This window comes from Bombus flavifrons, chromosome 9 (genome assembly GCF_040668555.2).
Source record: "Bombus flavifrons isolate JBK064 chromosome 9, iyBomFlav1_principal, whole genome shotgun sequence".
Classification (NCBI taxonomy): domain Eukaryota; kingdom Metazoa; phylum Arthropoda; class Insecta; order Hymenoptera; family Apidae; genus Bombus; species Bombus flavifrons.
Window position 1 is genome coordinate 7,816,367 of NC_138450.1, and position 22,045 is coordinate 7,838,411.

Genomic DNA, 22,045 nt, shown 5'->3' on the forward strand with positions numbered 1-22,045 from the left:
TCTACTCCAATTGAACGTGATTTATAGTTCACGATGGCGTGCATACGCGGCTGTAAGAAATTGTCGATGAGTATTTTTCATCGGCACCCGGTTACCACTAAAATCATAGCATGTAGACGGAAACGTTTTACGCACGGCGAGCATATTCGCAAGGTTCATAAAAGGCGGGCACCATGTGCCCCGTTCGACCGACAAATGGTCGTAAAAGTCCATCCCGCCGTTAGAAATTATAGTAATTCCGTGATATACGAGGAGTTCCGGTAACGATCTCTAAAGAGAGAACTGCGACCGTTTATATATCGAGTGTGCAAGACACGAGCAAAGACAACCACACACTGCGTATAGTCGGCCTAGCTACCGAAGTAATTGATTTATCGATCGATCGTTTGGAAAAGCCGCGATATTACAGCATTCAAGATGTTATGGCCTGTCTTATTTTCCGTTCGACTACGAACAATAGTCGTTCCTATCGTATCGTACTTCTCGCCGACAGTTGTGTATATTTTTATATCTTCTCTCTGTTTAACTTCCCAATTCTCATAGTTCTGGTTATGATGCAATTCGAAGATATTATTAATTTCTGTTTCTGTTCGTACGGAATAATAACAAGTTGCGACAGTTTATTTTGTATTAGATATAGAATATCTTCTTCCTTTCTTTCCCTTGCAAATTCAAAATTCTCCCACTATATTTCGTTATTTCAGCGAATACTAATTAACCCTGGCTCGACGATGAAGAAACGAAATACGAATTAGTTACTGCATAATAGAATCACAATATCGTTACATACATATGACGCGTTTTCGTAATACCTAAAGACAGTTGTTCCATAAAAATCCTAAATCAGAAAACTACGTGTTACTTAATATTACGTGGGTCTATTACGTAGGTTCCATATAACGATGCAAATTCAGAATATAATTTCTATTATTTGGTCAACGCAAAGGTATGCTATATCCTACCTATGTGATTAGATAAGAAACCAAGGGATCTTAATCTTTTGCATTATGCCGTGTCTACCGAGTCATCCAAATTAAAAGTCCACAATCGCCCATTTACCACAATTTCTCCTTTCTATTATTTTTATCTCTGTCCGCTTATAATATTCCTCAAAAATTTGCCAGAATCGTATCAACTCGATTGATCACACTACTCGTCCGCTCGACAAGAGTAATATTCAGCAACTCCGTGAAGCGGAGCATGAAAGACTCCTCTCCCCCTATTATTTCGCTCACAGCGACGATGCAGCGGTAACGACGATGGATCGTCATCGGTTTCGCGAACCATCGTGTCCGCCTTTTCCATAAACGACGTGAATACGCGGTTGGATCGGGAACGTCGCGGCCGTCTTGCGCGTATTTGCTCGGCGTCGATTGGCCAGACCGTATAGCGTGGCGGTTTTACGAGCCGCGGTAAAATTTTCTATGCTACAAAGTTATGAATTCGTTCCTGACGAAACCGTCCTTTTCCCTCTGCGTTCTCCCGCTCGCGGCCTCTTCTCTTCATCTTTCGTCCTCTTATTCTTTTGCGTTTCTCATCCACCCCTTCACCCACCACCAGATCCGCTACCTTTGTTTCTCTCGTCCGTTTCACGAGCGGCAGAGCCAGAGCTCGACGTCGCGTTGTCGACCTCCTCCTCCTCCTCCTCCTCCTCCTCCTCCTCCTCCTCCTCGTTTGACGACTACACCGCGCTTTATGACACGCGATATCCTTCATCCGAAATATTATGCCTTGCTGAACCCCGTTGGCCCTCGCCGCTCGTCCGATGCACGCGCCCAACCCTCTTTCCTCCCCCCGCGAGCTTGCAAATCCTGTACAGTCGGCTTGCAAACGGACGTGCACACAGATGCACACGTACAGTGCGTACGTGCAGCAACGACCAAGAGATTATATTGAAACCGTAGTAAACTTTAATTTTGTCCGCCCCCGGCCCGAGGGGAATTTAAGAAGCAGAAACGCCGCTTGACAAAGAACGTGCATGTCAAAGGACCACGCGGAATCAGATCTGATGAGGAACTGCCGCTGCTACCCGTTGTCGACCGACTATCGCGTTGCCAAGACACTCTTCGACTACTTACAGCAACGATATCGCCGAAACACGACGGTTTATTAGGCGTTTCATTCGACTTTCGGGAGCGTCATGTTTGCTGTGCGTGTGTGTGAGTTGGTTTTGAATGGTGTTATTAGGATGGTTCGAATAATTAATTCACAGTTTGCTCGTAGGAATTTTGTAAATTTATAACGGTAGGTTTTTGAGAATTTAATATATGTAATATAATATAATTTATTATTTTTGGATGATGGTTTCTGGTCTTGAACTTTTATCTTGATTTCTTTGATAGAAGTTTATATTAATTCGTAGTTTGTATTAGTTGTTCTGGCGTCATAGATATTGGAATATTTTCTCAAAGAATTATTCAAATTAGTAGTCGGTGATTTACTGGCACATCTTTCTTCTTTATATATTTTTTTTTGGAGGTCCCGGAGGATTTTCTTTTGTAAATTTAGTTATTTGATATGTTCTAATAGGTTTTAAAGTAACTTGTCTCCTATTGTGAGTGCCAAATTATGGTGCCGTACAAGCTTTCAAAACAAGTTTTTACTTTCTAGTTTATAAAACTCGTTTCTCTGTGTACTTAAAAGGATATACCGTAAAGAAGCGATATCGCCATTGACAAATTGGTAAATAGAAAAGTGGTCAGGAAAATCTGAATGTATATATCGATCGTGAACTTGCTTTCTCTCCATGTTTTTCGGGGAATGTAATTCAAATGAACAATTATGTTGCTGGAAAATAATCGTTTAAAAAGCGAAAGATATAGTAGAAAAACTCTGCAAGTGTAAGCGTCTTTGAATTAGTTTCTGACGTTACGGAGTTATTAAATCCTGCTGTTTAAGAATGTTTGTATGCTAATCTCGCTTTTGTTTTAACACGCAAAGCGACTTTTAATGTTTCACGAGACACTCCAGCGTAAAATTCTAACTAAAATATAAAATTAATAACGAACGATATGTATAGAATTACAAGTATAGGTAAAGTATATCAACAATGGCTTATAATGATTTTTTTCAAATTAAAAAAAAATTTGTAAGGATAAAAAGATTCGACTGAAAAGTGGTCGGAAGAACACAACAGTGTTAAAAAAGAAAGAATAATTCAAGATCTTATTACTCAAAAGGCCTGAAAGTTTCTTGATAATAAATCAATTTCTCCAAGCTTGGTTCTTCTGGTGCCTGCAAATAGGGCCATTCTTATCCACCAACATCTTCCTCGAGAACTTTTACGAACGTAATAAGTTCGGGCATACGTTTCATAAATTTCAATGTACCAAACTTTTAACAAGGATCGAATATTCCATGATAAGATGATCACCGTTGCACTGACCCTGATATTCATTTTCTGCTATATGTATATTTATTTATTTATAAAGAACTGTATAGATTTTTAGATTATATCGAGCTTCATGCTATTGGAAGAAATGGATAAAAAAAAATGCCCGTGTATATTTGATCGCAATTAAACATCACAGATGCTAATACACGCAACATTTCTGCACAACGATGTTGTATATCCAATAGAAAATACTTTCTGCTGATATTCTAATGTCTCAAAATTTTCTCTCAATTCTATACAAATTTCATCAATGATAGTCTCAGCGCTGATCGTGAATTTTGTATCGGTGAATCGTTTCAGTTTACAGTTAGTTGGTTTTAGATTTTCGTATTCATTACGGTTGTTTTATTTTCGATAAGTATCATCGACCAAGCACAATCGATCAGCTAAGGAACACTCCAACAAATTTTCTACACGGCAATTCATCTCTAATTGCAACGTCCAAGTACACGAGAAGAAGAGAAAAGAGATGAAAACCGCCAATTGGATGCAATCAATCATCAGAAAAATAATATAACAAATTTTCACTCGCCTTGCCAATATAGGTTTCTCGATAGCTCCAGTATCGGGGAAAATCATCAGTATTCCAGGCGAGAAACAAACGGACAACTAAATCAAATGCGCACACGTTCGGGCGAACGCGAGACGCGTACTTTGTTTTTCGACACCTTTCCGAACAAGTTTATTTTCGAAAAGGTCCGGTAGAAATATCTCTTAGCGACACGGTGTCCGCGTTCCGGGCTGAAAAGCATTAACACGACCGGGAGCCATGCATATTCATCGCGAGCGTGCCAGAACAAATCTCAACAATTACAGGCATGCAGGATTGAACGTACAATGAAATTTTCACGAACCGGTTCTACCCGTTACGTGACTGCAGAATCACGTTGACGTTTTTTTTTTCAACGCGACACACGTCGTCCGTTGCTTCCTGCATCTGGTTTCTCGGTATCTCTTCGGGATAACTTTTGTCCGCGTAACTGACGCTGCGACGGGGATCCCGCGAACTGGAAGATCTTTCCCAGAACTGGACCAACCTAGGTGGATTCCATCGCTGTTATTCTCTCGAACTTTTCCTGTACTTTTCCTGTACTTTTTCTTTTTACGAACGTTGAAATTGTGATTAGAAAAGAATCTGCGTACAGTTGAATTAAATTACAATCACGTAGCTGCATAGTGATAAAATATTCGCATAGTAGTAGAGTTTCGTTTGTATAAATTTGATTTATTCGAACGAAGTGTTAGCTAGTGATTGATTCAACGAACTTCCGTTTAATTGAGTCTACTCGTCTGTATGTGAATTCGCTGTGTTATATGAAACGATATGTCGTAACAAGTTAAGCTTTCTTTGTACAATATATATAATTTCATATAATTGTTGCATCATTGTACGATGGTTGACTGACGAATTAATCTCAATGATTTTAACTATAGTTTAATTACAAGACAGTCTTAAATAGTAACATGGGAAATTATAGTACGAGTTCTTCCATAAAAGATTCCGTGTTCATCAGATGGTTTCAAGATCGACCTAGTCGTGTACACAGTTGCTGATCCAATTCTTTGAGGCGTAAATTCAAGTATTCGCTTCATTAATTCCCATGCACCTCACACTTGCGAAGCAAAGTAACGAACATTGCCAACGACATCCCCGGTCCAATCTACGCTGCAGGAAACCCTGCAGGAAGCTTGGAACGCTGTGAAACTTAGCTTGAAACAACACACTCTCGGAGCCTCTCTTAAACTTACAAATTCTCTGGCCGAATGGTATCGCATCAAACGAAAACTTGCTACCCTTTTGTGGCCATCTTTTTTCCCAACCCTGGTTCGTTCATCCGACGAAAGATAAAACGTTTATCCAAAGGCGTGTGCGCGCACGACACCGGCAATAAAAACTTGATGCGCCAGATTCTGTGATAAGTTAAGCAGAAAAGGTACCGGTTGCTGTCTATCCGCTATTTCCACGAGGAAAATCTATCCATTGGCGAGCACAGCTGCAAGCAGAATCTCCAAAGGAACGGGATGGATTCGACAAAAGTTATTTCTGGAAATCACTTTGGCTTTTGAGCCACGGACGTCGTGCTAATAGCGCGTATCGCTGAAAGGTAAAAATTCTCCTTGAAACGGGATGGATAGCGGGATTTTTGCGTGGATATTTGCGCGATGCACGGTCCGCTTTTTCGCTACAACCCCTTCTTCCCTCGTCGTTCACCTTTCGCCCCTATTTTTATCTGCCACCAACCGATCTCTCTCTCTCTCTCTTTCAACCCCTATCCGCATCCTCATCCCTCGTTCAGTATTTTATCGCCAAACGTAGCCGCGAGCTGTTTCCTTTTTGCTATCGATATCTCTTCCAGTCTCGACGAAATTAACGACGGTATAAACGACACCACTTTGAAGCTCGCCTCTCGATCACAACGTTCGTTCGGTTCGGCCGATGGATCGATCTGCAGCCGACCTTCGGGCTAAAGTAAGTCGTTGATCGTGGCATCCCTCCATTTCATCCATCGGCTAATTCGTTCTATCTGTTCGGTTTTTCCTCTCTGTCGCAACGTCCGGGGGAGGCAAAGAAACACGCGACCCTGAGCCACGGCGTTTTTACGCGTTGCGCTTGCCAAATATGCTCCTCTCTTCTATCTCTCGTTGTTGCAATATGCGTCGCTCAAAGAGAATATTTATGGGATACCGCGCGAACGTCGGCTGTTTCGCATGGCGATCGCGTTACGATTTTCGACGATTGTGAACGGTTTTCGTGCGATGAAATTCTGATCGTAGCCGTGTTGAAATCGCGAGGCTTAGTCGAATGGTAATTTGATGCGATGGAAATTGAAACGGACTCCCAAGTTTGCTTTCCATTTGATTTGCTCTTTTCCGACTTGGTTTGAGCCTGTTGTTCCTATGCATTTGACGTAATAGTATATTGCGTGAATCGTGCGTTAGATAGATTAATCGGCGTTCAGATTCGTGATAAGATACCGCAGAAACCGCGTTTTACTCTTCCATTGTTATAAAATGTTTTATTCTTCGAACATACAGAAACGATTTGTAACTCAGTTCGCTCGCTGCTGGGAACTCTGCGATCAACAATCTAAGAAAATAACGTACTGTGGAGTAAATTTCTATCGGATCATCGGGAATTCTCTAAAAGAAAGAATTGTCGACAGCAACTCGCGTATGGTGGAATAGTCGTCATTTAAATTGCACGGTATATATGACAAAGTGGTCGATTGTTTCTTAAAATCCGTTAATAGATCTAAATCGAGGATTCTAAACGTCAAATTTCAAATTTAACAGTGTCTTTGCAAGAATTTCCCAAAAGTGTTTGTCATCGAGATACATAAAATGCTCTCTGATACCTGGAACATCGTAAGTTGGATCGATCAATTTCAGCCACGTAGCATTTTCACCAGGATGACAGAGTTCTGCTCTCGGGATCTACCTCGAAACGTTTCCAAACTTTTCACTTATTTAAAGGCACGAACAAACGTTTTTGGACGGGCTCGAGCGAACGCACAGGGGTTGCGATGCAGGGGTTGGAGGCAACTAGTAAAAATGATTTTGATGGATATGGAAAGAAAGAGTCGAAAGTGCGACGGCAAACACACACGGTGTGTTCGCCCATACAAATATTATCGGGCCGATAGCTCGAAATCGAGGCGGTACTATCATCTGCCTGCTATCCCAATCGAACAGTACTTAATCCTCGCAAATATTGTCGGAATTCCAATGCATTGTTGCGCATACGACAGCCAGATTCGAATATCGCTACTGCGCACGTCCTACTAATCGCTCTGTCGTTCATCCATACGCCGATTAATTATCGGTCGACTGTGTAATCCCAACCTGCTCGAATCACACTCAGATCTGTCGTTCGCGTGTCCTCGAATTTTCACCCGGAATCCCCCGAAATCGATGCCAGTTTCCCACGCACTCGCTTCATTTTTTTAGCCACATATGTTACATTATGGATGAGCTATGAATAATTGAAGGAAACTGCGAATCTTTGGTATTTTTATTGCACAATTAAACGAAGCGATAAAATGTTTAACTTGAGAAGACAGTGGTAGACTTTAATACTAAAATTAAAACACAAGAACCGATCTGTAAAAACGTTGATTTTATATATCGTTTTGTTTTTAGAGATACACGGCGTACGACAGTGTTTGTGGTTAAATTAATATACATTTTTCCGAGGATTGTATATTTTCATCATATTCATCGTTATGTTACTTTGTCTTACCATTGTAATCGTTTACGTATAATATAATTAGGTACACGTTAGGGGTTGGTAGTTTTATTGTTTATCACGATTAAAGAAAAATTTTCGTTATAACCATATTTCACGACGTACCTGTCACTACCAATCGTCTATTGAGTTGAGCACGTCGAAACGATGACAGTGTAATCAAATGCAAAATTCCATATTTTACATAAATTTGACAAAAATTTTGTAAAACTTTAAAACTTTTGTAAATAATTTGAACTTATATTTATATCTTCGAATAATTATAGGAACGTCCCACTCCATTTCCTCGAAAGTACAGTACACGTTACTCCTCGAATCGCAGATGAATCGATGGAATTTTTTCATGTTTCAGCGTTACTCTCTGAAATAAATTATCCTTTTCTGCCAATTATTAGTCGGTATCCGTAAACAGAGTAAACATTCCACAGTCGAACGAGCACGTAATTCCTAATTAGGCGCGCGTCCCTGCATGGTCAGCTTGATTAATACGTTCTTACGTGTAACGAAACTAGTTTAATCTTTTGCGGCTAACAACTGGCAAGATGATTATCTAGAACGCGTTCAATCGTCACATTCTCACGACCTTCGGGCTAAAACCGTGATCGGTCGAGATTGTCGCTCTTCCGTTTCGTTGTACTTTATCCGCTCCCCTTGTCCCTTCTCCGTGTCTTTTTTACTTTTCAAATAATACACAGGATAATTAAGCATTCTGATAGGGTAATCGATAGAAACCAGTTTACCGTTTTAATGAGCAACTTTTTCCGTTGATTTCGGCATGCTTTCCATTCGGATGTCGATCTAAATTCACGAATGGCGGTGTTTTTTATTGCGCACGTCGGCAACGATACGCGCAGCTCATAACATTTGTTACAATTACCGGTTGGCTCTGGTAGTAAAAAAGGCACGAAAAAAAGTAGAATGAAAGAAAAGGTAAAAAGCAAAAAAAAAAAGAAAAAAGAAGAGAAGAACGAACGAACCGACAAAAAGGATAGAAAAGGAAGGATAGAGATACAAAAAAAAAAAAACCAAAGGAAAAACAAACACAGGAACGAAAATTTGCTCCCAGTGTTTTACTGTCACCTGTCACTTTTTATCCCTGCGCGTAAAAAAGCGACGATGCGCCACGATGCATGTTGATTTCGCGTTTAAATATCCAGAGCGGTGACGTCGCGCGGGAGCGCGCGTGTCCGAGCGGGTCGGGCGGGAAAAAATATAAATGCAAATAATACCATAAATTTCGGCTTTAATTTATTTGGACGTTTTAAAAGTGCCTTTTTTCCCCATCGAAATATGACGTTATAAATGTTATTGGCCGCCGGGAAAAATGACACCCGACGCTTCTGCTTGTCTCGTGCACGCGCGAAATTTTCTAATCATGCGTTCCGCTTTCCGCTTTGAGAATCGTCCTCGGAAAAAAGAGGTGAATTCATATCCCGTTGCTCTTTCCGGTGTCAACGTTCGTTGCGGTATTCGTGTTTGTTGTTTGCTTTTACGTTTCGCGGGAATTTATTCGAAATCATAATTAGGGGCTGTTCAGAGACTATTTTTTATCATTTCGGTCATTCTCGCTCGAGTTCTCTTTTATTCTGCTCCCTTATACATATTATATATAAGAAAACGAATCTTCAAACTTCGTATACTTGTTAATATTCGCGTTAATTCAATATATTTTATATCTTTACATTCGTGTTTTCCATGTTGCACTAAAATCTTGTCGTTTAAATCGTTTATCGTATTGGCTATTAACTTTTCTTCCAATTCGTAGACTTGGAACCTATTACCCCTGATAAATATAATATGCATTTTTACAAGAGAAAAGTCTCATGTCTTTGTTTGTACAAACTGATGCTACAACGAACAAGGTTACAGAACCAATCGGTTGGTTCTATCGGGTTGGCAACTAAGTGATTGCGGATTATGTCATTGGGTGGTAACGACAAAATCCGCAATCACTTAGTTGCCAACCCAATAGCATTCCCCGGTGTATTTTCAACATCCACCGACGATTATGTCCGATCGATCTTCCGCCTTTTGCAATACCATTTACTTAGAGATATCGTGCTCTTCTATCAAGGTGGCGCCATAAAAATCTCCAAAACTTCCACATCAATCTGTCTCGTATGCATTCGGTACAGAGGTCCTTGCATTTTACGGTGCTTTCGCCGTCGTCGAGTGAGAACAACGCGGTGATCAGAATTCGTTGATAGCGGCACATTTGCATGGGAAATCGATGCAGCGAGTGAATTGCGAAGGAAAGTGGGACCAGAGGGAAAATTATCCCCTAAGCCGGTGTTCACTTTCTCGAATCGATCTTGATAAGACGGAACGAGACGGTCCTGAGCACGAGCAGCGTCGTTATTTCGACTTGATCAAGTGCAGTAGCAGACGGACCGCAGTGCCGTTAAGTGAAAGCTAAAGAGCGGTGAATGAGAGGCGTATTAATTTGCATTGGACTTGTACGTATTTGTGCCTGAGACTTCGCTACGTATAATGCGTGTGGGAAAAAAGCGAGAGTGTATATGCATGTTGTTTTATCGTTGTTAAACGATAGGCCTTTGAACAGCTTGCATTTAGAGTTTTACTGGTCGTTGGAGATCGGCGATATTTAGACCGTGAATGTACATACTTGTGGAAAATCAAAGCATGTAATCGTGTATTATGCATTTAGGGGAAATATTAGAAACGCAAAAATAGACAGAACATGTATAGTGGCTTGGACATGATAAAAAATATTGTACGTTCTTTCGCTTTCCAATTAAAAAGTTTTTTTTATCAGCTTTTACATTTCATTTTCTCAATATCAAATTTTTGTGGTCACGTGAAAGCACAGTGTGAAAGTGAAGAAACTTGAATCTAATTAATCAATATGTAAATGGCACGACAAATACACTGGCGTGTCTAATATCTTTTATAGCTGCTGTAAAATAAGCAAATATATAAAATATCCAAAGTGTAGTACTTGTTATGATATTGAGCAAAATAAATCTCCGGTTAGGTTCCGTTCTTCTAATTGCGTCCAATGGAAATAACGAATTTTAAGATAAAATTGAAGTTTCAATTGCTTAAAATGAAAGTCTCTGTGAAAGAAAATGTCTAGTTGTGAATGTAAATCGAGCATCATCATCTATCACCAAACTTATATTTCGCAGTTGCAAGATTTGTTTTCGCACTTTCTGCAAGTTACGTGTGTGCACGCAAAGCCTGACGTAGTAGGTGTCAGAGGCGCGTGAAATACTTGAAACTGCGTTTGGCCAAAAGATTATGTGCACGCACGTTCAATTGAATTTATCTTCTTCGCTTGGAATCTCTGTAAAACACGTACTGCTGCAATTTTCAATGAGTCTTCATTTAAAAGGAAAACTAACAATATTTTATTTTCCACGTTCCATTTGAATAGTTGCTCGTTCAGTCTTCATATTTCTCTGACACAATTCTAAAATATTTTGTTATATCTTCTAACTATCCTTGTTTCTAAAAAATGGCCAATTTTCATCTGTTAAAAGTTGCCGCTATCGTTTTTATTTCCATAGAAATGACAAATGATTTTTCCTCCACAATCATTCTTTTTCCGAAAAAATGACCAAACCCTTCCGGCTAGAAAAATTTATCCGCCAGTTATTTTTACTTTACGTTATTTCTATGTTTACTCTACTTTGCAAATATTCACCAAAATCATCTTTATTTCCGAAAAATGCCAAACCATCGCACTTTTACCAAAATTAATTCACCAAATATTCGCCGCAATCAGCGAAACGAATCCCATAGCCACGATCAACGTGTCACGCGTACGATATAATACATACCAGCTAAGAGATGCTCGAAAACCCGGCAAAGTGTAATAAGAATCGCCATAACATAAAGCAAAGTTCTTCGCGTAGATCGTTGAAGCGACTAACTACGAAGATTCGTACGGGAGTAGAGCCCAGTTCACGGAGCTACAATTCGACTAATTTACAACGCGAGTAATCTAGTCGTATTCCGCCAAAAGAAGACGTTTTATCGCTGACATTTTTTTACCTACGCTTCGTCCACCGTTTGCTCGTTTCCAGTTTTTAACGCGTTCACTGCCACAGTGGGCATCGGCGACCCGCGCTTTTTACGTTGACTTTTTAGAAATAAGATAAATTTTATAAACTAAAAATTTGTCAACAATTCCAATGGCTTAGAGAATATCACACTCAGAGAAGAAGTGTATTTAGGAAAATTAAATGTTATGGCCGTATGGCTGGTGGCACGAAATATGCAAAATTCACACGACAGTCAACGTGTTAATAGCAGGTTCCCATAAACTCGAAAAATTCAAGAGCCTCCGCGACCTGCGATGCTCGTCCGTTCTGTCTCTGTAGCGTTGGAAAGAACGTATGGATGATGCAGAAGAGAAGGGAGGGTGGTTAAAACAGGGAAAACAGAACGGGGGGTGGTGGCAGGTGACGGGAGAGACGCGCAGGAACGAGAAGAGACCGACGGTATGTATTCGATAATACAATTTACGGTGGCGTACGATGGCGTATAAATTTTCATGGTGATCAGGTAGTACACCGGTTGATATACCCATAGCCGACATAGCTGAATTGCGTGCGCGCTACGATTACGGGGGTGGCGGTATGCTGCTGCCCGCTCCGAACCAAACCTGTATAACGATCACCCTCTTCTCTACGTCGCTTCAATCGAACAAACAGTATATTGTCGCGTTTATGGAAACCTTGTTGTTGTCCCTTATCACCGTCGTTCTTTTTATATTTTGTGTTCGAGGATATTTAGATGAGGGCGGATGAATGGTTAAAGATGCGAGTAAATTGTACAGTAGATGTCTATGCATTACGTTTCGTAAAAATATGTATTACGATGCTGTACAGAATGCGCATAATACGTGCATCGAAGATATTGAAAGTATTTGTCACGATAGATGGTGGATCGTATCTTGCAAATTTTATTCACAAGAATATGAATTTGCGTGAACGTGATCGTAGCTACGTTTGAAAAAGTCTGTTGGTTGATTGGGTTTCTATAGGTTCTTGGCTGGCTTTTTATTTTATCTTCTTTTCATTTTAGAAGAATACGAAGAGATGTTGATATAAGCATAGGGTGTATAAAACATAAGTTGGCGAATACCGTTAGATATCTTGATACACGACTTCGAATATCTTTAACCAGGAATATCTTTATTTTCAATTTGCGCAATATTAATAATAAAAGACTACGTTTTGCTATAATTCTACGTATAATAAAGTGATTAAGTTGAAAGCTGCGGGACTATAAATCGACACCAACGCGAATCTGCACTGGTATAGGGTCTATAGACGATTCAGTTTCAAAGCACCGAGCAAGTAACAAAGACGAGCGAGTTCAAAATTTATCGATTTCTCGAATCCATTCGAATCGTTACAATTTTGGTCGTCGACTGATCGAATAATTGTGTCGGAAGACGTGTTTCAGCGTAAAAATCGCCCAGAGGAAAACGCATTTCACCGGAATACCTGTCGATTGATCGTCCAGCCGTAGATTTTCGTAGTTATCGAACGAGAACGTGGAGGAACAAACTATCGGAGACACAATAAAAGTGGCACGCATAGAAGAACACAATCGATACTCTATGCATTGTATAAAGAAGATCGACGAAACTAGAAAGGTCATAAATTAACATCAAGATCAACAGAGTGGCCAAACTGACCAATTCGTCACTTTTCATAGAAATTTTATAGATTTTCTGATTTTTGGAAATTCGAATGATTTGTAAATTTCGTCTTAATCGAATCTTTGTTTATGTTCCACCTATTTCATTGCTCTCATAGAGATATGAACTTGCATGAACATCCGCGGTCTGTTTATAACTATAGCCAAATCATGGACAGTTTTTCTATTTTTCATAATAATTGTAAGTAAGATTAGAGTCACGATCACACGTTCCACGTAGAATAACTCGGCCGTAAAGTATTTAACGCTAGAACTACCACATCAGTCAAACTGACTGGTGCTACAATTTTATTTTAAAATTCCTACTTCGTGTTGTATTTTTTTCCACAATGATACAATGGCTTTCGCAAGGATAACTAAAAAAATAATATAATGAATTTTATTTTGTTTTTTATGTATTCAAACTCAAAATAATTTTCTATCAAGGCTACTTATACCAATATCAGCCAAAACGACTGGTTCTACAATTTTAGAAATGTGTCAATCCTCGTTTAGGGATCATGGTCCCAGATGGATTAACAGTACCAAAAATCTACTACATAACATGGAATTCCTTCTGTTTAGAAAGTAATAAATCAATAAATATAAAAATATAAAAATATTCTATTATCACGTGTTTTAAAAGACCAGTCATTTTGACTGGCTTTTAGTAGAAATAACTTCGTGATAACTATCTATCGGTAGTTCTAGTGTCAAAGATCAAAGCAAAGTTGTAATCCAACGTCGTCATATAAGTCAGATCGTATTTTAGCGAGAAGAGGCTGCTTCCTGGAAATTGCGAAACGGCGGCAAAAGGCGCACTGGTACACTGAGACTTTTATTTCCGAATAAAAGATCGAATGGAGCGATTGTTATCGGTGGAAATATAATTCGCTCGAATCAATATCATTTGCATCATCCTCTGTGCCTTTCCTGTTACGCGTCAGTTTCCGTTTTGTCAGAACGCGACGTCAATGGCGACAACAACGAGGATGATTCGTTTTCGCACCGACAATAATCGCGTCGATAATAATGAAATTGAAGTAATGTGGCCGCGATATTCGCGATGTTTGGTCCACGGTTATTTATTGTGTCTCATGTTCCTTTCTTGCACCCGCGTTTCGTTCCAACGGTTATTCATTTTAGCCGACGCTGCGGTAGTTGTAGCGCTAATCATCGGGAATTGAGTTTTCGCGAGAACGGTGTATCTATTATTTTAGTTTTCCATTCGATGTGTTGGTTCCTATCGAGTTTAGCGCAATTTTGGGTATTTGTTTGATAGACTGCAGTAATTTTTTTTTATTTTCCTATTTAATTTTGTTATAGCGAGGACAGTTAGGTTTCGTTTGCGGTGGAACGAGTTCAAAATTTTATAACTGCGTCAATTATATCAGGTAATTGACAATATCATTCACAATTATGTGTAACACAATAATATGTAGCATACGATTCACAATATATGTAATACAGTTTTAATTTGTTTTACAAGGGATCGTCTCTGATTTTCTCTTAATCTATCAATTTCTATTAATTTTCTATTAATGGATGTTCCAATAACCGATTCTTTCGATTCTATCTTAAAGATAATTCCTGCTTAGTTTACTGTTTTGTAATTTTGAAATTAAACTACTCTGATACGTAAGAACTACAGCACCTCGTAATGGCAAATAATAAAATAGCGTTGGAAACAATAGAAGTTGAAAGTGTTGGATCAGTGGCGTATACAGGATGATACAGAATTCTGTATAATTTGTTACGGTTCGAGACCAGAGGTGATTATGAAGCGAAGTGAGAGTAAGAGGGACAAAGGGCCAAGTCGGAAGTCGAAGAGGAGCAAAAGGTAAAATTTTAATAGAATCGAGAAGTTTAAGCGTACACAGACCGAAATATGTGAAAAGTTCAATTCAAAGTATCCTTCGTATCTTCAACTTAGAATTGTAAATTGAGTTTCTACTTATTACAGGATTTCTTTGCTTCCTCGTTTGTCGACTGTAACGTTCAAGACCTTCTTCTACCTGTAATTACTTTGCTTTCAACGATCGTTCTCATTTTGTTTACATATATTCTTTCTCCCATATATTCGCCTTCCTCGTTTATGAAAAAGATTGAAAATATGCATTCAATGTCTTAATTATCTACTAGAGAGATGTTAACAAAATCTCGCAGTTTTCTTAGACGAGAATTTCTTATCATACGAGATAACTCTATAAAAGATATTATTTCGCACGTATAAAAAGAAAAGTATTTCGACCAATATTTTGACCAAGCGCCAACAAGTGTACGGCGTAAAATTTTCCAAACCTCTGGTCTCGTATTATCGAAACAACCAAACAAACCGATTCTAAATTGCAAACCAGTACTCTCCCAGCAATGTTACCTATTTCTTTGCAAACCTCTCGTACGAAACCTTCTTGCAGTTCGAAATATCGTACATAGAAGCTGGGTCGGTGGCGAGACACGGAATTAACGTCGTTACGTTTTATTGCCGCCTCGTCGGCAGAAACTGATTCGTTGTAAGGAGAAAAACGAGAGAAGACAGCACGTAACGCGACGAAACACCGTATCACGATTGCCAACGTGGGAGGGGATCGTTCGGACAGGAAACAGGGAGGATGGACAGGGGTGGAAGAGGCAAATAGAGCTTTTCGAGGACCTCTGTCAGCGTTTAGTACCGGGGACGATCGTAAGAATTTCGCGCCAGCGCAGCGTCGCGATGCACCGTGTCGTTTAATGGCCGTGCACGTGTTCCTGCTTCCACTAGCTCTATTTTTCTCTGCTTTTGACGTTTGCCCTCGTAAATTTTCCATTCGATCGATCGACCATCAAGGTTGATTCGTTACCAATATTCTTGTATCTTTTGAACGAATACAAAAGCTTTTGTGATCGAATTTTTCGTTGGTATAGAGCGATCGATTTATAATAATTTTTCGTTTTAGCTGGTTTTATCTTCCACATTTATGCTTTTGTTCCTCCGTATTTGGATGTCCGGGGTTATTGACCCAAGAAATTTTATGCGTAACCCACATGGATCATTTAACTGTAATGTAAAGATCGAGCGAACGCGAAGCGATCTTTATCAGTGCTAAAGATCGTTTTAGAAAGTTTCTAATGAGTCTACTTAATCGTTCTCGGTCCAAGGAGTTATCGATATAAGTAGATCCTACAAGATACAGCGAGTTGTAAGATTTTCTTCTACCATTTAGATTAGAACGTTGGATAGAACTTGAGAAATTTAGGAAAGTTTCGAAAATGACGCGATAGGATCAATTGTCAAATATTTTTAAACCCAGGCAAAATCCTAATATTAAACACTTTAAAGAATTAGTCGAACCTACGTATTTCTACACTAAACTCTTATCCATTTTGACTGTAATTTAATTGGTAGATTTTTGTCTCGCGATATCTTCGAAACGAAAGAAAATTATTCCGACACTTTGAACCTATCTTCTACCGTTTTTCGTCACACTTACGTTACGGAAGGAAGCTTGTCTCTTTCCTCTACGATGCCACAGAAGACAGCCGACGATAGAAAAGGTACTTTAAATTCTCAAACGCTTGTGAAACTTCGATAAGAGACATCGACTCCTCGATTATATATTATTGGTCTTCATTAACTTTACTTTTCATTCTATTTCCTATTACCTTAAAAATTTCCATGTCAGTACCTCCACACACATCCCAAACATTCTATACAAAATCAGAATAACAAGCAGGAAAACAAATAGCTGTGCAATCAACCTCTCGAAATCAGTCTCGTGCGGCCAAGAAGAATCGAACGTAGAAGAACAACGGTGCGCCACCCTTACGCGGAAAACAAACGTCGGTCACACACGGATGTTGGAAATGAACAGAAAATCGGATCAGGCCGCGTTGGTTCGAAAATCTGCTCGCGGCTGGGAAATTCCGCGGGAAAATTCTCCTGTTCTTTAATTTGCATCTACTTGGTGACTTAATGATCGGAGACGCGAGTTGTTCCCGCGGAGTCGTAGGCGCCATGGGGCCGCGGCGTAATGAAATTCGAGAGGAAAATCAGCGCGAGCTGCGAGCCACGAACCGGGAGGCCGACGCGACGTTTCGAACGTGACATGCTCAGCCCCATCATTTTATGCAAATAAAACTGGAGAACGCTTGATTTCCCTTGGTGTTCGCCGACGACGACGACGTCCTCGACGTCGTTCAAGCGTGCCAGACGCTGACCGGAAACACAAACCGTGTCCCGCTCTCACCTCTCTTTTTTTTAAGTTTCTTTTTTTTTTTTTTTTTAAATTATCCGTTCTCGATGAAGAGATACACTGGCAGGAACAAGGGGAAATTGTGCGTTTCTTTTTGTCTTTGAAAGTACTGTAACGTTGGAAATACGCAAAAGAAAGGGGTGGGTTAGATGGAAATGTGCGTGCTTGTTCATGCGATTTAGGAAGTGATGATTTGCTTGTTTACAGTATCCGCAGTTAGCGGTAGAAATGACAGAAATTTGGAAGTTTCATTGACGATAATCAAGCGAGTATATCTCTTTTTCTTCCTTTTTTGGAGCTTGAGCGTGTTGAGAGGAAAACAAAGTTCGAAATATGTAAAGGTTTGTAGCAAAAAAAAAAGAAAGGGAAATTGTTTAGACGTAATTTACAGAGCGATTTATGGTATTTATGGATTTATTGTGAATTAATTTAGAGCCTTTGATTGTATAAAATCATATAGGAATCCTTTAAATCGACACTTTTTTAAAGAAAGGTACAATTTTATTGCAATTACAATTTAGTTTCAAATTTTTCGTACGATGGACAAATATTTGAATCAAAAGTTGATACGTTGTATCGTATGTAATCTTCCACATCAAAGATACTAATGCTCCTCTAAAAACGATACTTTACACGAACGATATCTCTGCTTTATTTTCACACCCATATTTTTACGGGGATTCGCCTTGTGGCATCGTGATGGTCTCTTCACGCGGAAACGGTACTCGCATCGATTCCCGTGGGAGCGGTGGCGTACGTGTCACGGAATACATGTTTACACCGTCCTGGGACTCGCTTAACGCCGACTTCACCCGCGCGTTCTGCATTCGAAACGCACAGCCTCGATCAGTTTACACCTGCGCGGCGATTTGCTTTTTCCTTCGACTTCCTGTTTTCGTTCGATACCGTTTGAACGTTACAGCTGTTACGTTCTCTTTTTTCTTTTTTTCATCGAGTTACGCGGAACAGTGCTACATGTGCCAATTCTTGCGTGTCGTTTAATAAAAAAGTAAACGAAGAATTGGATTTCTAGACCAGGTTGCGAAACACCGAACGATACACTCGTTACAGTAGTTTTTTATATTTATTGCGTTTCCCGCGGATTTTTACGTATTTATAGGAAATTTGAAAATGGATAGCTGCGCGATATGCACACAACATACAAAAGTACATGAAATATTGAAGGCGCAGTGGCTTCGTATAATACTTGATACGTCAAACAATTTTCTACCGAATTTTCTCATTCCGCTAAGTATATCCTCAAAAATGTGAACTTGCATAAAAGTTCGTAGTTTAACTGTTACGTTAACACATTTCTAATTGCTATTTTCTAATCGATATTTTTAGTCGAAGATAAATTCTCGAAGTTTGCTTTCATACTTTATTGTCATTAACCACTTCGCGATATAACAAGTATGATAAAATGAAGTCAAGTTCGGAACGATCGACTTAGAAAATTATTGCAATATCTTTCTGTTATTGAAACTTTTAACGAAATTGAGGAAGAGGAAAACGAAATCAACTCCTATCGAAATAAATACAATTTCAAAAATATAGTTGCTGCTGAAAGCAACGATTTTGATAATTATACGATGCTATACCACGAAAGCCCTAATCTCCGTTATTAAACTGGATGCCCGTTATTACTGAACATTCAGTGAAAACGCAAGCCTGGAACATGCTGGTTCCCATAGCGATTGACGTATCATAAACCTGAAGATGTGTCGCAGCAATTAACAGGCCCGCTAGCCTGGCTGAACACCTGGGGTCTGTTCCCCTGTGAGTCTTTCCGTAACCGACATTGTTCCCTGTAGACGATGGGCGGTGACTGATTATCCACGAAACTGCAACGATCGTTCAGCCCTTTGTTAACGCTACCCATCATTTGCTTTAATTATTTTCATATCCAAGACAAGTGCGAGCTTCGTCAAAGGATTCGAATGTTAGACGTAAAAAATAAGACGCATAGTTAATGCTGTGATTTCAAGAGACAAACAACGACAGATTAGCTGTTTCTACCGACCGTGATATTCGCTTTAAAAAACGAACAAAACAGTTTTCTTGGTAACGATGACTGCGTATCTTGTGGATTAACTTTGTAAAAAATGTATTCATTCGTATGGAACTAAACAGAACAGAAAAATCTAATTTTACAATAGTATACGGTTTAGAGTAGAAAAATTACATTAATCTAAATAAAATACGATTAAGTAACGGAGTAAGTAAAATTAACTACAAGTAATTACAATAATAATTAGTCCCGTTTTATCCATTTATGTAATAAACACAAAAACAGGACAAATCCACGTTACAATCCTATATTACGAGGAATACTCTGCTTTTTACATTCCGTACCCTATAAACACCTAAACATTCACAGCTTTTTCATCGGTACCATTCCTATCTAACTCCAAAATCTTGCATCTATCAAACCATAATTCCTCCTTGAAGACTGCTATCTCAAGAACCACCTCATCGCTCGCTGAACGACGTACACATTGTTTAACGGACAATCAACATCCACCGATACTTTTCTACCTCGAGAACTTTGCTCCTTCGTATTTCCTTTAGATATACAGTAGGCGACAAAAATAAAGAGACAAATACCGAAAGTAGGTATCAACGAAACATAATCCAAGTCTACGATTAGCATTATATACTCAAGTTTTATTTATTATAAAGCCTGGAAGCACAAAGTTAAGCTAGTAAATAATCGAAATCGATATTCACATGTTCGTGTAAACCAGCCGTGTTTAACGAAGCTTCATTGATACCATTTCCATTGCACTGTTATTCGCACTGATTTTTATCGCCAACTGTAAATCCTTTGTATCTACACTATCGTATCGCAAGCGTACGATGTGTCCCATGGTACACGCGCGGAAGACGAAGATTCTTACTCACCCAGGGCGCACAGTAGAACGTGAACGAAGCACACGGCGACACTGGGAGACCGCATTTTTCCGCCAGACGCACTTGTGCACAAAGCGAGACGACGCGACACGACGCGATCGTGTGTGTATCAGGCCACGCGTGCAAAGAGGACGCGCGCGGATCGAGGCCTACCCGTTGCGGCGAAGTCCACGCGGAAACTGGCGGTTCTCGGTGACACACGGCCGCCTAGTATTGCCGGCTCGCTTCGACCAGAACGGAACGTTCGCCGACTTTTGCCTTTGCCAACGGTGTGCAGGCTGGCCTCTCTGCCGCCCAGAATCTCAGACCCAGTGGTGGGAAAGAAGGAAAGAAAGCGGCAGGCGGAGGCGCACTTACATCCTCTCGCAGAATCGTGAACGCCTTCGGGACGGTCGGTTCTCTGCTGCCTTTTTGGCTACTTGGCCGGATCGAAAGTTGCATGGACTGGGAGAATGTGTGAACGATGATCGAGATGTTTGGGTAGAATGCATGGGATGGGATTGTCAGATTTTGTTCTTGTTGCACGTGTTTGAAAATTGTGAGATTTCGTGGATTGTTATCCGTCATTCTATGGAAAATAATTCTATGGTTTGTTAATGTTTGACGAGGTATCTGAAAATGAGGTACTTTTTAAGATTCTCGGTGCCAGAGAATTATTTGGAAGAAAATATTTCGAACGTATCATAAAGTTGCTTATGAAAGTATATGTAGTGTTTAAATATATGGTATCTTTTCGTTGTTTTTTTGCTGTAATAAACATAATCATTTAATTAGTAATATTAATTTTAAGTGTTGTCTTTTCAAGCCCTTCTTTGCACAGAACGGAGAAATATATTAAACAAGGCTGTGTTTATTAACATTATATTTTTACTCCTTATATAGTATGTTTATAGTAATTGGCAGAGAGCATAATTATTAAAGTTTAACGAACATGTTTAGAAACAAAGTTCTGTTCCTGGAAAAAATCTCAGTCCTCTTCGTGAATTCAAGGATATAATTAAAAAACGAAAAAAGCATTGTTGTTTCTTTGTGTTTTAATAGTGGTAGGATTAAAATGTATACAAAGTACATGTATAAAGTAATAGTAACAGGATGTTATCTTCATAGCAGATAAGAAAGTATGAAAGTTGCTGACAGGATAAGATATTGGATATTCAGATAGCAATTTTTGTTGCAGTCTTTACGATTAATTTACCGTTTCTAATTATCGTGAGATAGTTTAGAGTCTCTTAAACGTTATTTGAAATTTAAATACCATACAAATCTGATAAATTAATCGCACTTTAAAAATAGTACAAAATATTTACTTCATCGTTGAATTGTGTATCACAAAGGGTATGCAAACTTGATGAAACAGTTATTGAAAGAATCGCATAAATTCTAACTTTTAAATAGGAAACACTTCGATTTTTATGGAAAAATTTTAAACGTTGTGCAAACGTTCTCTATGGTAAACTTGAAAGTTTCCAATTTTCTTAACCTAACGCTTTATTCATTGAAAATGGCAATGACGAAAAGTTCGTTAAAACTTGTTGAAGCACTCGGATATCGTAAGATGTCTACAACTCACCGGCAGAATTCGCAGGA

At 39.3% G+C, this 22,045-nt stretch overlaps 2 protein-coding genes across 2 annotated transcripts in view; one reads left to right on the forward strand and one right to left on the reverse strand.

Moving 5' to 3' along the window:
- The window catches only part of LOC138183570 (uncharacterized), a 68,765-nt gene extending 48,121 nt beyond the window's left edge, over positions 1 to 20,644 (reverse strand). Inside the window, exon 1 of the mRNA XM_069120681.1 lies at positions 20,450 to 20,644. Within this exon, the coding sequence (XP_068976782.1) occupies positions 20,450 to 20,504 (55 nt within the window). The 5' untranslated portion in view covers positions 20,505 to 20,644. The remainder of the gene's footprint in view (positions 1 to 20,449) is intronic.
- The window catches only part of qin (tudor domain-containing protein qin), a 316,271-nt gene that overhangs the window by 49,771 nt on the left and 244,455 nt on the right, over positions 1 to 22,045 (forward strand). The window lies entirely within an intron of this gene.